At 41.9% G+C, this 16,256-nt stretch overlaps 1 protein-coding gene across 5 annotated transcripts in view; it reads left to right on the top strand.

The window, feature by feature from the left end:
* Nucleotides 1-15,793, top strand: part of PIK3R1 (phosphoinositide-3-kinase regulatory subunit 1) — a 95,717-nt gene extending 79,924 nt beyond the window's left edge. For 3 of the 5 annotated variants that reach the window (XM_025270890.3, XM_006054575.4, XM_025270889.3), the window contains exons 8-16: nucleotides 6,972-7,074; nucleotides 7,622-7,720; nucleotides 7,840-8,020; nucleotides 8,287-8,412; nucleotides 9,145-9,287; nucleotides 9,496-9,672; nucleotides 9,771-9,839; nucleotides 10,549-10,719; nucleotides 11,609-15,793. In XM_025270890.3, the coding sequence (XP_025126675.3) occupies nucleotides 6,972-7,074; nucleotides 7,622-7,720; nucleotides 7,840-8,020; nucleotides 8,287-8,412; nucleotides 9,145-9,287; nucleotides 9,496-9,672; nucleotides 9,771-9,839; nucleotides 10,549-10,719; nucleotides 11,609-11,798 (1,259 nt within the window). In that variant the 3' untranslated portion in view covers nucleotides 11,799-15,793. Of the gene's footprint in view, nucleotides 1-2,637; nucleotides 3,564-5,099; nucleotides 5,565-6,971; nucleotides 7,075-7,621; nucleotides 7,721-7,839; nucleotides 8,021-8,286; nucleotides 8,413-9,144; nucleotides 9,288-9,495; nucleotides 9,673-9,770; nucleotides 9,840-10,548; nucleotides 10,720-11,608 lie in introns of those variants that run through there. The other 2 variants (XM_006054577.4, XM_006054576.4) reach the window with 2 other exon arrangements.
* The last annotated feature ends 463 nt before the right edge of the window (nucleotides 15,794-16,256 follow it).

Below are 16,256 nucleotides of genomic sequence, written 5' to 3'. Positions count from 1 at the left end.
CCTGAAGAGCCTGATTCATAAATCTTGTTTTAAATGCTCCGGGCTTGGTTTGCAACCAAGACTAAAGCAAGCACTAAGCCAGAGGGAAATGACTTTCAAAGAGTTTTACTTTTCTCTGATTTATTTTTTATTGGGTTTAAAATGCGGTCTGACATTAGAGGCTTGTTTCGAAGGTGAGAAATGAAACCTTGAAAAAACTGTGTGTGTTTAATAGATGGGTAGGAGTAAACAGGCCAGGCGTGCTAGGCTTTGACAAAAAATAGGAAGTGTATTTGTGCTCTGAACAGCAGGAGCATGTCATGGAGGGTACGGTTCACTTTTACTTTTTGTTTTCACAGTGCAGCCTTCTTTGTCTCAAGGGACAGCTGAGAGGGGAAATTGTGAAGGGGCTCTTTTTCTTTTTTTCTGCTAAGCAATGGGCACACCTTTTCCGATAGTCTATAGAACGTATAACTTTGGTGCATCTGTAAACCTGAGTTTATGTATAAACTCAAATGGACATTTTTCTTAGTGTGGGGTCATGACGAGCCCTGGGTGTGGACTGCAGAACTGGCATCAGCCTGAAAGGCCCTTCTACTCTGAGTTGCCTTAAGTTAAAATTAAGAAAAGAGGTATTAGTTGAACCCTTAAAAGAAGATTTGGGTTCGTTTATTTTTTTTCTCACTGCCTTTTTTTTTTTTTCAAATGGGCTTTTGTTCATAAATTGTGGCCCACAAAACCATTTAAGAAGCTGTGCAGGTTGAAAGCTGCCTGTGGGGCATTGGCCACTCAATGGTGATTGGCACGTATGAGATTCAGCGTTCAGTCTGGAACTTTCACACTATATTAACAATTAAGAAACCTTTTCCTGACTAGCTCACACCTGCTGAGAACTGCCACATGGCCTATTTTGCCTCTGAAATGAATTTTACAAAACTTTGAGGAAGAGGAAAGGCGTAAGACTTAGAGTTTTGAAGAATCTAGAAGGTAAAGTTAGTTTCCAATTGAGTAAGTTTTCTATTGTGGAAACCCAGATTTCTGAAATCTCTGGGTTTCAGAAATTAAAAGTTTTCTTACAAGAGTTTAGCAGGCATGTGTAAAATATTGCCAAGGTTTTTCTGACATCTGTGCATTTATTTTTTTTTCTTAGTGAATCATATAGATTAAATGACAGTTGGGCAGTTACGTTTTTTTGTGTGAACTTTTGAACACTGGGAGATGAGTGAAATAAATACACAGCAAGTTTTCTCTGGAGCCAAAGTTACTGATTCTGTTCTACCAGCAGAGGGCTCCCTTTTTAAACTAATAAATAGCATGTGTTTTGCAGATTACTAAATTGACTAAAATTGAATGGGAAGAGACTCTTCTCATACTTTGAGTAATTAATAGAACCTCTATGGTAGATGATTGTACATACTGTGAGAAATTTGAAGCAAAGTTTTCAAATCTTTTTTAAGATTTTCTATAAGTAGTGTGCTGTTTCCCCATGGATAATTTTCTTCTGACACGGGAAACAGACCGTTGGACTAGAGAACATTTTAATCTTAAAAGGTTTTGACGTGACACATTCTGTGAATCCAGACAGGTATGCGTGAGTGACTGATGTTTCCAAGATTCCCAAGCTTTAGGAAGACTTTTTTTTTAAGGTAGGGCAAGATTATGCAACTCACGATGCAGGAGTATTCTCTGAACTAACCCTATGTCTGTAATCAGCTGGCAGGAGCTGGGAAATTCACTTATAGACTAATTTTTCCCCCATAGGAAAAGTAGGTGCTTCATAGTCTATCAATTGCACCAAAGCAGAGCTTGTAAAATCACTCTCGTCGTGAGTTTGGCAGCATTTCCCAGATATTGCAATAATTCTGAAACTGGTTCCTCCCTTTTGGACTCTGGGTCAGCACTTAGATCTTCCTTTATCATTGCATATAACCTTTGACATTGCATGTCACCTCGTATAGAGTCTAAGGGTATCACAGAATGCATGTTTCTTCGAAGATAATTAGAAGGCAGCTTTTCAAAAAAATTAAAAATAGGAAACAAAAAAAAAAGTCAGTTTTGTTCTAGGTGTGAAGTTTTTTGCATGTGGCTTAAAAGAAATTAACTTCAGTTTCACTTGTTAATTTTTACTTTCTCTGGCAGAGGGAAGTAAAGAGCAGGGCCAGTGGGTGGAGAAAAAGGAGTTTAGGACTAATGCTATAATCTTAGGCAAACCACTTCACTCTGGGTCAGAACAGTGTGTGTGTTGCACGGGGGAATTGCTTGGAGTGATCTCTAAATTTTGTTCTGGTTTTCAAGCGAGTGTTCTGGTTTTCAGGCATGTGTGTGTTGTAGTAGGAGGGAATTGCTTGAAGTGATCTCTAAATTTTGTTTTTGTCTTCTAGCAAGTGTTCTGGTTTTGAAACGTGTGTTGTGTTATAGTAGGAGGGAATTCTTTTAAGTGATCTCTGAATTTTGCTCTGGTTTTCAAGCGAGTGATTCTGTGATTTTACATTGGGTTAAGGTTCTTGAGATAACAGTGAAGCCATCTGTGCTGATGTGAGTGAAAATTTTCCTTGGCAAAATTTTAGTTTAGTTTTTTTTTTTTTTTAATATAAGCCAAGGGTCCTAAGTTTGGTTCCTTGCAACTTTTATCAAGTAAAGAGAAAAGACTCCTCTAGCATGGGGTGCCATCTCCTTGCCCTCCTACTCTTTGCTTCCTGTAGAGTATGCATGAACCTAATGGATTTTTATGGCCATTTTAACTGGAGTTGAAATTGACTCCATACAAATAGCTGCAGAGTACAGTTTTTATCTGAGTGTATTTTTAATACTGTGGCACTTACTGGAGCCCTGCAGTCACTCTTCCCTAGGAGCCTCCTCCTGTGGACCAGTTTGTAACCCTGTTCCCTGCAGGGTGGCTCCCCTGGGGGCTCTCCCGTGACACCTGCAGGGCTGTCTGTGCTGGTGCGTGGGAGGAGGTGGACGCGACCGAGGCACGGTGTTCTGGGCCCTTCTGAGAGAGGTTCAGGCCTTTACAAGCGAGGCTTTGATTCTATTTTTTGCTGAACTAGCTCAGCCACTTCCTGTGTTTGGCAGCGCCAAGTGCCTCGCTGCACTGTGGCCACTTGAGCCCCACAAGCCTGCGAGCCGCGCTGCCGCCGCAGCCTGTGGAGAACCTATTTTAGGCCCCCTGACAATGGCCTTCTCACTTCCTCGGCGAGGAGGAGGAGGAGGAGGAGGACCCGGGCTGGCAGTGGCCACTTGTTAGCCGATGATGACAACTTGGACTTGGGCTCCCCTCCCCCACCCGAAATCCCTAGCTCAGCAAATATTTGAACCTGCCCAAGTTAATCATGAAGCCGCGATCTTTATCTGAGAGGGACGTGCGAGCGCCCCGGCTCCTTCTCTCGCCGGCGCAGCCCGGGCTCCGGGCGGCCGGCTTCTGCACGGGCTGCGGGCGCTGAGCGGTGCTGCCGCGGGCGGACGAGTCCCGGGGTCCTGCGCCGCCTGGCTGGAGGAATCGGTTTGGGGATTTTTTTTTTTTTTTCCCCATTGTCGGATACAAGCATTTCCAAGGGAAACCGTTGAAATGCATAACCTGCAAAGTAAGTTGCCTTTCATTTATGCACTGTTCTGCCCCTTGGCTTTTGCACTGTTTTGGGGGGACTCTTTTGGAAGGTTCATTTCTACTGTGTGTGTGTGTGTGTGTGTGTGTGTGTCTCCGTCTCCCAGGGAGAGAGGGAGAGATAGTAAGCACTGCATGAGGAGGGCAGATGAGAAATTAGTGGAACCACTCCCCCATTTCCTTGGGCAGTGTAAGGGAAAGATGGGGCTCCCGTTGGAAATGGGGAGGGAAGGTAATTACCAAGTGCTGGTCTGGAAGTTGGGGTCTGGCCAGGCCTGGGAGAGACGTGAGAAGTCACCTGTCTCCCTGCCCTCCTCCCGGGTCTGTTTGCCACATGGGCTCCAGCGGCAGGACCGGTTTGCACCAAGTGCGTCCAGAGGCATGGGGTGGGGGAAGCCCTTGGGGCTGTCGCGATGGCCGTAGCTGCTGGGAGGACTTGGGTCAACATTTTTATTAAACTCAAAAAAATTCTTTTTCTTAATCTTTTCTGAGGGCTTATCCCCCCACCATCACTTTTACCATTTTTACCATTTGTCTTTGCATTTCGGGTTACTTAAGCTTTAAGCAGAGAGAGCATGTGAGTGAGAGAGGGTGGGAGGGTGTAGGATGCATCTGCCTTCCTCCTTAGTGGGAAAATGAAATAAGCTGGAAGAGGGACACGTGAGCAGTGCTCAAAGACTGCCTTGCCTTTGCTATTTCTATATATTTTTTGATTCCAAATTTGACAGAACTTCTAAGAATAAATTTCAAGGGCTTCTGTGTTCTTTAAATTGTCACAGAAATATGTGACAGGCACACGTACGCAGATCACACAGCCCACTGTAGTTTTTTAAATTAGCTACATTTACCATGGGTGAGGGAAACCTTTTCTTCCTTCCTCCCTGCTCATTATAGAAGAACTAGCATTTAGATTTATAGGGGAGTTGATTTCTTTACATTAAATACTGCTAAGAAGGAATAATATTTCTTCCCAAAGTGAGGCATTTGAGATGGAAGGGGGGAAAAAGGTACCCCCCCCCCCAAGTGATCACATCACCCACCCCCTCAAGCAGTATTTAGCACAGTAAATCTGAAGATGGGCTCATCAGTGAGAAATACTTTGCAAAGATAGCTCTGCCTGTACTCTGCATTCTGATATTATGGCCTGTCTTTTTTTGAGGGGAGGGGGTTGCATTCCATATTCTATAAAGTCTAGTTTCAACTGCAGTGTTTAATAGAGATTTTTGCCTCTACATTTTCTTTTAATTGTGCTTTCTAATGTAGTACATTTGTGGCACTGTATAAGTTCTGAGTGCATGAAATATCCAGAGAGTTCTTGATCCTTCTTGCTCTTAATATATATCGGAGGCATTTTAGGACTGTAAAACATATCTTAAGTATACCATTTGGATGCCTTTGTAAGATTTTTAAACCAAGAAATGATCAGGCTATCTATAAACCCAGATGCATTAGGGGGAGGCAGGGACGGGGTGGTGGGGGGGAAGCTACGTGCTGCTGCATATCAGCTTTGTCAGCCTGCCAACAGTGGAGCATACCATGCTGCAAGGAGCAATAAAAAAGGAATTAGAAAACTCACGGCTCAAGAAGAACAGTCAGATTAAACACCTTTTTGAAACGAAGAGCGTTTACACATTGCAGCTCTGTCAAATGTAGGATCTTCGTGAGGTCGGGGCTGTGTTAAGGCTGGTAGGGACGAGAAATGATGAAGCAGGAGTGGTCTGGTGACATTTTTGTGACTTGATTGGCTGGGGTGTGTGATGTCATAGGTTACAGTGCAGCCCCTTATAGGTTTTAAAATGAATTCCAAGACACCATTACAAAGAAAGCCGGACTCTTTTCTTATAACTGAGCTCAGCCAAGGAAACTCTCGCACAAATGTACAACACTGTTTGGAATATGGAAGACCTGGATTTAGAATATGCTAAGACAGATATAAATTGTGGCACAGACTTGATGTTTTATATAGAAATGGATCCACCAGGTAATACTGCAGTATTCTTTAGAGAACTGGTTAATGTTGTGGCATTTAATTTTTTTGACAACTGCTATTAACAGCTCCTCTTTGGATGTCTGTTTTTATTAATTTGTTCTAATTTAATGAGTTTGCTCACAGTGTGAAAATGAAACAAATGGTTTGACTGCCTGTGGAAGCAAGCAGGTCAGGCTGTGTTTGGTAAATGCTTATTCTTAGTTGAATGGATATAAATTGGATTCCAGCTTTTCACCTGTGTCTTTTGTTACTCGAGCTCGTTTGCTATTTGGGTTATATTGTTGTATATTGTTCCTTTAATTAAAAGGCTGCATCCTTGGTGCTTCTTTTCTGACAGTGGTTGAGAACAGTGTGGTACTTTGCAGTGATAACACTCGGTACTTTAGAAAGCATGTCAAATGTAGCAGTGATTGCAACTCAGTTCTTGGTGCCCTGAAAATATTCTGAATCAAATGTTGAGACTCCGTCTGCTCTCTCTTCTTTTAAGATACTGCAGTGAGAGAAGTTGGCTTTCCATTATTGAGTCTCAGGCATTATAAGATATACCTGCTAGACTCCTGAAATAATTTTTGCTTAAAATGTAACAGTGGTGCTTTAAAACTTATGACTTAGAATTTAGCAAGATATCCTAGACTTATTTTACTTTCTCAATTATTTCAGCCTTCCTCCCAATTAAGAAATTCAGAAATACTGCAGTCTTTATTTGTCACCAATTGGTATATGAATACTGATTTGACATTGAGGAAGAGGGGATATGGTTTTTAATCAGTCTTGGCATAATGTAGAGCATAGTTATCCAATAGAATATTAACATGAATACTAAAGAGATTGAGGTCACAGAGGAGTCTCTTCAAGTGGCATTTGGCAGAACAGTGCCTGAAATACTAAGATTAGAGAAACCCAATTCCTCCTCTTAAAACATATTGCTGTGTAGATGAGCTTTTTTATTACCGCAACGGCATTTGTGGAGGACAGAAAGGAAATCTGTCTTTTATAATTAAATAAGAGAGGAGGAAATTAAAACCAAGCCATGTGATTCCTCCTGCTACTCTGTTCGTGGTTTCTTACTTTAGCTAGATTTGACCAGATATGAAACTTTAATACAACTCAAACCTAAAAGTAGAAGATGCTGTGACCCTGGATTTACTTTGAAATTCATTTACATGGCCAGCCCATTTTATTTGCTAGTCTCTAAGCTCTTTTTTAAAATTTTAATCGGTAGTCAAAAATTTCTGATTTTAAAAAAAGAAAGTTTCATGGACTTGTACATTACTGCTGTGTTTCATAGCTAATCTTTTCTACATGAAAATGTTGTTTATCTAAGGGAACTTGGGTAGAATTTTAAATGTTTATTTGCAGTTGGGATTGCAAAAACTTTTTTTTCTCCTCCATCTACAGCACTGCCTCCCAAACCACCAAAACCCACTACTGTAGCCAACAACGGTATGAATAACAATATGTCTTTACAAGATGCTGAATGGTACTGGGGAGATATCTCGAGGTAAGGCTATAGAGACTCTGAGTTTTTCAGCAGAGCTGGGGAGTTTAGAGGAAGAGAAAGCAAAGCAAAAGCACCAGCTTGCTAAATTCCATTTTTAGGATATCATCCAACATAAGCATGAAGCATAGTTGGTTCCCTTCCAGAGACGACCATAGAAGTCACTGAGCTCTGGGGAGCTGTGGGTGCTGGATGCCGCAGGAAATTAAATACCCGAGAAGTTTCATTATTGACAGAGATGTCAGGGAGGCAGTAGGGTGAAGTGGCACTGCCTCGAGGCAGAGTGGAAAGTCACTCTCTTTATTAGACAAGAACTCTCAGAATTAACGTTAAATGTAACGAAGTGGCATTTTTAGTCTAAGCATTTTTTTTTTTTTTTTTTTTTTTTGAGGGGAGTAAAGAGGCAACCCTTTGGGCATCATGATTTTCTGTGCTGATTTGTCCAGAGTGACTGGGGTGTTAATTCTGAAAATGCCTTTAAAAAACATAACTCGAGAACCATCAAATCTTCGAGGTGAGCATTGTCTCCTGTTCTTTTCCCTTCCTTCAGGGAAGAAGTGAATGAAAAACTTCGAGACACAGCTGATGGGACCTTTTTGGTACGAGACGCATCTACTAAAATGCACGGGGATTACACGCTTACACTAAGGTGAGTTAGGGCACGTGGCTAGAATGGCATGTTCAGGGTGATGGTAGAACATACCGGGGTTTGTTTTTTTTTTTTTTTAAGAGAATTCTAATGCCATTATTTTTATATTGCATTTGCAGGAAAGGAGGAAATAACAAATTAATCAAAATATTTCACCGAGATGGGAAATATGGCTTCTCTGACCCATTAACCTTCAACTCTGTGGTTGAACTAATAAACCACTACCGGAATGAATCTCTAGCTCAGTATAATCCCAAACTGGATGTGAAATTACTTTATCCAGTATCCAAATACCAACAGGTAATCACATACCCATGTTATTATATTTGTAAAAGATTCTTTTATTGCGTAGAAAATATTTTGAGGCAGATGAATTCCATGTCATTAAACTCAAAAAACTTTCAAACTGTAATTTTGTGATCACAAGTGTATAAAATACTTTAACAATAAAATACTGTAACAAAATATTTGATGTGGAAAAATCCTCCCAACAATGGTCATTTAAAAGTACCTTATCAACTAAATTTATTTTTCCCTTTTTCTTCCAATCTCTATAATCCTTCCAGGATCAAGTTGTCAAAGAAGATAATATTGAAGCTGTAGGGAAAAAATTACATGAATATAACACTCAATTTCAAGAAAAAAGTCGGGAATATGATAGATTATATGAAGACTATACCCGAACTTCCCAGGTGAGTTTTCTGTGAAAATCACATTTAAACTGTAGAGTTCTTAATTATTAGAATCAAGTGCATGTTATATTCAGCTTCCAAAAAAGACTGTAAAATGTTTTTTTCTAGCAATAGAGTGATAAGAGAGATCACTTATTTGTGAATCATTGTTGATTATTCTAGTACTTACTATATCTCTAAACCTTTTAAATGAAGCCTGTAAGTATCAGAATAATAAATTAAGTTGATTTGACATAATTGCTGACTGCAGAATTCTCTTTAGAGTAAAAGCTAATACTAACTGGAAGTTCTACAGACTTGTCTAATCTCTGAAATGGGGATTTAACCATGATAGGTAGGTCCTGTTGCAATGAAAGGTTGAGGCTACATTTACTGCCTTGTTTTCCTAGAGGCTTAATCTCCTCTAGGCCATCACATATCTGGGACCGCCAGAGGGAGCAGAAGGATGCCATAAACTGCTGATAAAAGTGGAATGGTTTTTAAAAAAGGATGAAAACTGTAGCAAAGTGTCAAGCAATCATCTTCCATAGACTGGGAAAATTCTCCAAAGGAAATGTGTGCTTCTCTGATACTATTTTAAGGAGTTTTATGAATTAGAGTCCTACCTTGCTAACACTAGGACTTACGTGTCAGACAGTAGTGCCAATCAATTGTCTCTAGCAGTGTCTTGCTGTAAGAAATAGTCTGTTTTGTGAAAGGAATGACCCTGTCTTATTACAATTTGTGTTGCAGGAAATCCAAATGAAAAGAACAGCTATTGAAGCATTTAATGAAACCATAAAAATATTTGAAGAACAGTGCCAAACCCAGGAGCGGTACAGCAAAGAATACATAGAAAAGTTCAAACGTGAAGGCAATGAGACGGAAATCCAAAGGTTGGTGACCTGGGCGGCTTTCACTGTCCTTGTGCTTGAGCTCACCACACTTCTCTTATACTGTCTAAAGGTGACCTCTGTTTCTATGAAATGACAGGGAGAGAAAGCATTCTTTACCTGAGGCGAACTGCTGAGAATCAATACTGAAACCTTGGGGGAACTTTCATGATTCTTCAGGTAATTACAGATGCATCTCTCTTGCCTACAGGATTATGCATAATTATGAAAAGTTAAAGTCTCGAATCAGTGAAATTGTCGACAGCAGAAGGAGATTGGAAGAGGACTTGAAGAAGCAGGCGGCTGAGTATCGTGAGATTGACAAACGCATGAACAGCATTAAACCAGACCTCATTCAGCTAAGAAAGACGAGAGACCAATACTTGATGTATGTACTGGAAGTGGAATCCTGCCCGTGCACGATAGGTAATTGCGAAAATAAAGGATAGGTTCTTAATGCATTTTCTTTTTAAAACTCTTTTCCAGGTGGTTGACTCAGAAAGGTGTTCGGCAGAAGAAATTGAACGAGTGGCTGGGCAATGAAAACACTGAAGAGTAAGTAGTTAGTACAGATGGGAGGCGGCAGGGGTGATTTTTTTTCTTTTGAGGAAAATGCACGACTTGCTTTGTCTGCAGAGCAATGAGGAATGGACTATCTTGTAGGAGAAAATACATCTGTCTCATTACCGAGACTTTTCAAAAAGGAAAGTTTAGCAAAGGAGAATGTGGATTTATCCACATCACCTCCCCACCCCCACCATAGGCTGGGGAATGAGTGACCCTGTGTCCATAATGAAGCCCCAGAACCATCTGGAAAATCCCAACATATTTTGGGAACAGTCAGAGGGGAGTTGGGAGGGAGACAACTGCTGTTGAGTATATTTTTAAAGCTTATGTATACCTTTTGTTTCAATTATTTAAAAACTGGCGTTCCTCCTAGTCAGTCAATTTCCTGATCTAAACTGGACAAACAGGATTGTTTAATACCATCCTCTCTGCCCAGGTAGCTGAGCATAGTTGCCGACTTGAAAACAGGAAGAGTCTCACTTAGTGCTGCTAGTTTTGTTCCGGGGGTTGAAGGCTAAACTCTATGAGGAAGCTCAGGCCCGAGGAGCTGGTTGAGTCAGCCCCGTGACCGCCAGCCTGAGTTGCTCAGAGCAGAGGCAGGAACTAGGGCCAGGCGATAGGCGGGCTTTTCCTCAGAGGGGCAGCGAGTGGCCGCCACTTGCACTTCACTCAGAAACCTCCTCTTCCACCTTTTCAGCCAATATTCGCTGGTAGAAGATGATGAGGATTTGCCCCACCACGACGAGAAGACTTGGAATGTTGGAAGCAGCAACCGAAACAAAGCTGAAAACCTGTTGCGAGGAAAGCGAGACGGCACTTTTCTTGTCCGGGAAAGCAGTAAACAGGGCTGCTACGCCTGCTCTGTGGTGTATGTATCTCCAGCCAATTATCTGTCTTGTGAAACACGTCAAGGAGGTATTCCAGCCAGCCAGCCAGCTAACCTTGGGGGCAAGGATTTGAAAAAGTTCTAATTGTCAAGCATTACAATAGTGTAGAAGAGGAAATAAAACCTAATATTTGAACATCTAAGCAGGAGTATCGGTTCAGAGGGCTAGTAGAAAGCAAGCTGCTATTCATTCAGGTGGAGAACTGGGGCTCTGGGCGGCAGTTCAGCAGCTGTCTCATTAAGAGAAGTCTTTTGCTTTTCATCTTTAAAATGGAAACAGCCATACTTGCTGTTTGGGGGGCTTCTGTATAGTTAAAAATCTGAGGAGATTCACGTGGAAGCACCACCAACAGGTAAAGTCCCCATCAGGGACCAGTTAAAACAGTAAGAGAAAGGGCTCTGCTCACTGTCCCTACCAAGAGAAGACATTTCCCTCCTAGGGCAGGTTTTCCTTTGTTTATTGTCAGAGTCTGGGGAGTACCATGAAGGGGGAGAGGTTGGATCACTAACATTATTTCAGAGAAGCGAGTGGCCTGCTGAAGGAAAAGGCTCTCGGGTATTTTCTAGCATGTCATCTCCCTCCATGTAAGCAGAGGACCACTGCCGCAGGAAGGAAAGGGGAAAGACCTTGAATAGAGGACAAGGCAATAGGAGAATTGAGAGTAGATGGAGAGGTATGTGGACAATTCCATACCTGTCTCAAAATGACCATCCAGCGGCTCAGTGACGCTGGTTACCTCCCCAAATCACTCAGCCACTAAGGAGCACGGGGACAGCACCACCAGTCCAGAGCTCAGGCAGCATCGGGTGTACCTTTGCATGACGCTCTTCTTTAGCTCACGCAGGCCCGTGTGCTCTCTCCCCCATGCAGGGTGGACGGCGAGGTCAAGCACTGCGTCATCAACAAGACGGCCACGGGCTACGGCTTCGCCGAGCCCTACAACCTGTACAGCTCCCTCAAGGAGCTGGTGCTCCACTACCAGCACACCTCCCTCGTGCAGCACAATGACTCCCTCAACGTCACACTAGCCTACCCGGTGTACGCGCAGCAGAGGCGATGAAGGGCCACCCTCCAGCCTGCTCCTCACCTTTGACTCCCCAAGGCCTCTGGCAAGCACAGGGCTCCCCTGCAGCCTGACCTGGGAACTGAGCTGCGGACACCCAGCCACCTGTCTTCAGATGGGACTCGAGCCTTCGACCCCACGGCAGGAAGGGAAGACGCATCGCAGGGCCACGCACCGGACAGCCGCCGTTCCTCGTCTGGAGTGCTTCGTCAGCCTTTCTCTCTTCCCTCTTTCTGTTTTGTTTTTGTTTTTTGTTTTTTTTTGGGGGTTTAATTTAAAGCCACAACCACACACAAAGAGAAAAAGAAATGCAAAAATCTCTGCGTGCAGGGACAAAGAGGCCTTTAACCATGGTGCTTGTTCGTGCTTTCAGAAGCTTTACCAGCTCAAGAGTTGGGACCTTGGAGACCGGAGCGGGGACGGGCTGATGAGCCCTAGCCTGGGGTCGCTCGGTCCAGCCTGGGCGTTGCCATGCACGGTGGCCCCCAGACGCACTGCACTGTGGATTATTTCATTTTCTAACGAAATGAACTGATATGTAGCAGAAAGGCACTTCCGCTCGCAGGGAACACTTGAGGGAACGTCTGCTCCGTGTGTTCAGAGGAAATTCTGTTGTAGCAGAGTGCCAGAAAGTGTTTTGTTGAAATTCTTAAACCAAGAAGACCCACCAACAGAAAAATGGAGCTTCGAAAACAGGACTTCAAAATGACATTTAGTATATAAAATATGTACATACCATTGGATGACTAACTATCAAATAGATGGATTTGTATCAATACCAAATAGCTTCTGTTTTGTTGTGCTGAAGGCTAAATTCACAGTGCTATGCAATTCTTAATTTTCACTGTTGTTATCTGTTTTAAATGTACCTTCAGAATAAGCTTCCCCTGCCCCCGTTTTTGTTGCTTGAAAATACTGTCCCTGATTTTTTTTTTTGTTAATATTCATTTTGTTACTCATTTCCTTTTTTTTTTTTTTTAAAGAAATGTACAGGATGCCAGTTTAAAAAAAAATGGCTTCAGAATTAAAACTATGAAATATTTTACAGTCTTTCTTGTACAGAGTACTTGGCTGTTAGCCCAAGGTTAAAAAGTTCATAACAGATTTTTTTTTTTTGGACTAAATGTTTTGTTGGGCAGTGCCTGATAAGCTTCAAAGCTGCTTTATTCAATTAAAAAAAAAAAGATATATGAATATGACAAAGTATCGCTGAGTTCAACAATGTTGTTTCAAGACTTAAGATACGGTACCTGGCAATGTTTGTTTCGTAAAGAATTGTGAACTTCTTGAATCTAGGGAGGGGGATGTAGCAAAGGGTTGTACAAGTGGGGTGGGGGAGGGTTGGCGAGATGGCATGCACTTTTTCTTGTGATTACGGAGAAGTGGGTCGCTGCAAAGTGGAGTCTCTTCCCACTTTGATCTGCTACTTACTATGCCCTCATGACAATTACAGACCTCCTGGAACGCTAGTTCTTAGGAAGGCAGGCAGGGTCTTTGAGCAGTGTTCATCCTTGTTGGAAACACTGATTTCAAAATATCATTGCTGCATTTAGAAAACCTGTCTCTCTTTAACATTAGATGACCCATTACCAACCAGCCAACATCCATTTTAAGAAAAAGCATGACCTGAAAAGGATATTTTTATCCAGGTATCTGCTATTTTCCTAGCTTTCCATTCAAGAGCTTTCCATTCAGAGAGCCTCACATGGTCATCATCGTTCCTGCCCCGATTGTGGGGGAGCTTGTTGAAGTCATGGCCGTTGTAGGAATCATAGTAACAGTCCTCATTCACCCAAATAATTGTATGTGTTATTACTTCATTGTGGGGAAGAGGGAGGAATTGTTAGAGTATTCTTTCCAACTTACCTTAGCAAGAGCAAGAGGTGTCTATCCCCAACTTGTATGTAAAAGCCTTTCAGTTTACTGGGAACTGTACCTACACTGGAAGGAATAAAGGGGAGATTAAAATGGGATCTTACAACGTCAGTTCTTCTTGCTCAATATTAGATTCTCCACAGCTTTGTTTCTCTTTCTTTCCAACTACTGGGGTAAGGGGTTTTGTTTTGTTTTTGATGTTGTTCCTTTGAAAGGATCAGTCCCGCAGCTGACTTAACTAGAATGTATTTTTTTTTCCTTTTTACATGAAGCTACTCATATCAAGAGCAATAGTCAGTCTTACAGCCAGACAGACTGTCAGTCCTCAAACTTGACTGTACTGACCTGACCATCTCCCTTTCATCTCCAGACAATTGATTCCCCTAGTTTTAGTCTAGGAGTGTCTGCTTTACAACTATCCTTCCATGTCATACAGAAGCCCAACCATTAGTAAACAGTAGTTTTATCAGCTAGGTTTATTGCTTTTTTGATAGCACATCCATGTATATTATTAACTTTCATTTAATTTCTAAACTATCTGAGATGGAGTATTTCGTGGAAAAGCTACTGTTCTGTTCACATTTTTTGCTTCCACACTTTGCAAGATGGCATGGTATTAGGCACTTGCCTCATTTCTACATCTCATGAGCATAAATGCAGATTTTTCTTTGAACAGCAAAGGCAGAATTCATGATTTCCTATCACAGTGAGTCACACCTTACCTAGGATGCTACGCCTCTGCCCGATGCCTTATTGATAGTGTATAGCATCCCATCACATCTGTCTTTGTAGATGTTTGACCAGCAGCGTTCTTGGAGTCCAGCCATTCATCTTACAGCACTGAGTGGCTTGTGAGTATAAATGGATACAGCAGAGGCATTCCTGATACATGCTTACGTCCATGTGTTGATTTTCCCCACCCGGTATAGCATCCTGAAGGTAAAAGCCAGAAGCTAAGCTGCAGAGAGGCTGTGATGGGGCTGTAGAAGTGGGAGCGCTGCGATCTGAAATTACCCACGAGAAAAAAATCACAACCATGAGGAAAAGGCAGAAAACTTGTTTTTGCAACTTCTGACAACTTCACGGCCCTTGATATATGTATATATGTATATGTGCATGGACTGTTTCCAGTACACCTTTCAGCCAAAACAGATCCACAGTCGTTGAGTTCAAGTACATAACGAGACAATGTCTAGTACAATTCTTGTATATGTGTATGGGGTTTTTTTCTTTGAAGTTGTTTTGTTTTGTCTTAACAAAGGTGAAAATTGTTTGCAAGTGGAGTGAGAAGTTCATAATTCTTTGGCTTTTTTCTGTTTAAAAGTTACTCCTTTGGGGTAGCTGGTCTCCGTGGCTCACTGAACTTGGAAACCCACGTTTTCAGTGTGTTCAGTCAAATGTGTTGATGTGAACTGTCACTGCGGAACCAACTGCTTTGTCATATAGCTGGTTATGAACTAGTAACGTGTTTGGGAAGTCCTACTGATGTTCCTTTTTGGGAGAAAAATTCTGCTGGTTCTAACAACTGTGCTTCTGCTATGCATGGTATCCAAGTCAGTTGGAAAGCAGACCCTGAAATTTGAGTTTAGGGTCATTTAAGAAAGGGGCAGTTTATAGCACAATGCCTCACATGAGACAAAGTTCTGAAATGCCAAATTCTTATTTTTTAGAAATCTAGTTAAATTACTAGTAAAAATGACTAGTATGAACAGAATTGGGTTCATTGGAAACACTAACCAACTTAACATTGAGCTTGTCACCATGAGAGAGCATTAGCTGCCCAGGATGCTGCTATTAAAAAAAAAAAAAAAAAAGGCAAAACAAAAATAGCTCATTTATATGTGTGTATTTTTTAAAGCTACGATCTGTTCGATGTTTTTACAAATCTGTTTCTATGACATTGTTAAAATAAAGTTGGTCTTTTGACGAGAGGGAGGTTGTCATGGTCAGCTGTAATTTTGCCTTTACAAGGCACCTGGGGCGGGGGGCGGGGGGACTGTGCCTCCTTGACATTTGTTCAAGCTATAGGTTCAATGGAGCTATGTCTTGTTGTTTTAAGTTGCTTTAATGCATTGTATTAGGTCTTCAAACAGAATAAAGGTTGTTTTGAAACTGAAGTCATGGTTTGAAATTTCAGCAATCACCAAAGAAATTTTTAAACACTCTTCCTCTTTATGTTAATAATGTTGCATCTCCTTCTATAGTCCCCCACCCACCCCATCACTGTCATTATCTCGTTTTTGTCCAGTGAGAAAAACAGGAGTGGTCACGTGAATGATGGGTCAGTGTCATTTACATCATTTCACTATATGCTTAATGATGGAAAGAAATAGCTCTAGGTAACATCGTGTCTAAGAAAACGTAATCACTGTCAGTCCCTCCCATTCACCATCCATCTCCAAAGCTGCAGAATCGTTCTCTAAAAACTGGTTGGTGAAAGTAACCTTTGTCCCTCTGTTCTCTGGGCTGCATATATGGGCCAGCCACAGCACAGGGGTCCTGTGAGGCACTGTGCGGCACGCAAAGGTGACATGGACCTCCAGACGGGAAACAGAGTCACTCTAGATTCTGCTTTCACAT

The sequence above is a fragment of the Bubalus bubalis genome, chromosome 19 (assembly GCF_019923935.1).
Source record: "Bubalus bubalis isolate 160015118507 breed Murrah chromosome 19, NDDB_SH_1, whole genome shotgun sequence".
Taxonomy (NCBI): domain Eukaryota; kingdom Metazoa; phylum Chordata; class Mammalia; order Artiodactyla; family Bovidae; genus Bubalus; species Bubalus bubalis.
Note: the sequence above shows the minus strand (reverse complement) of the source record. Positions and strands in the feature narration are given on the sequence as shown.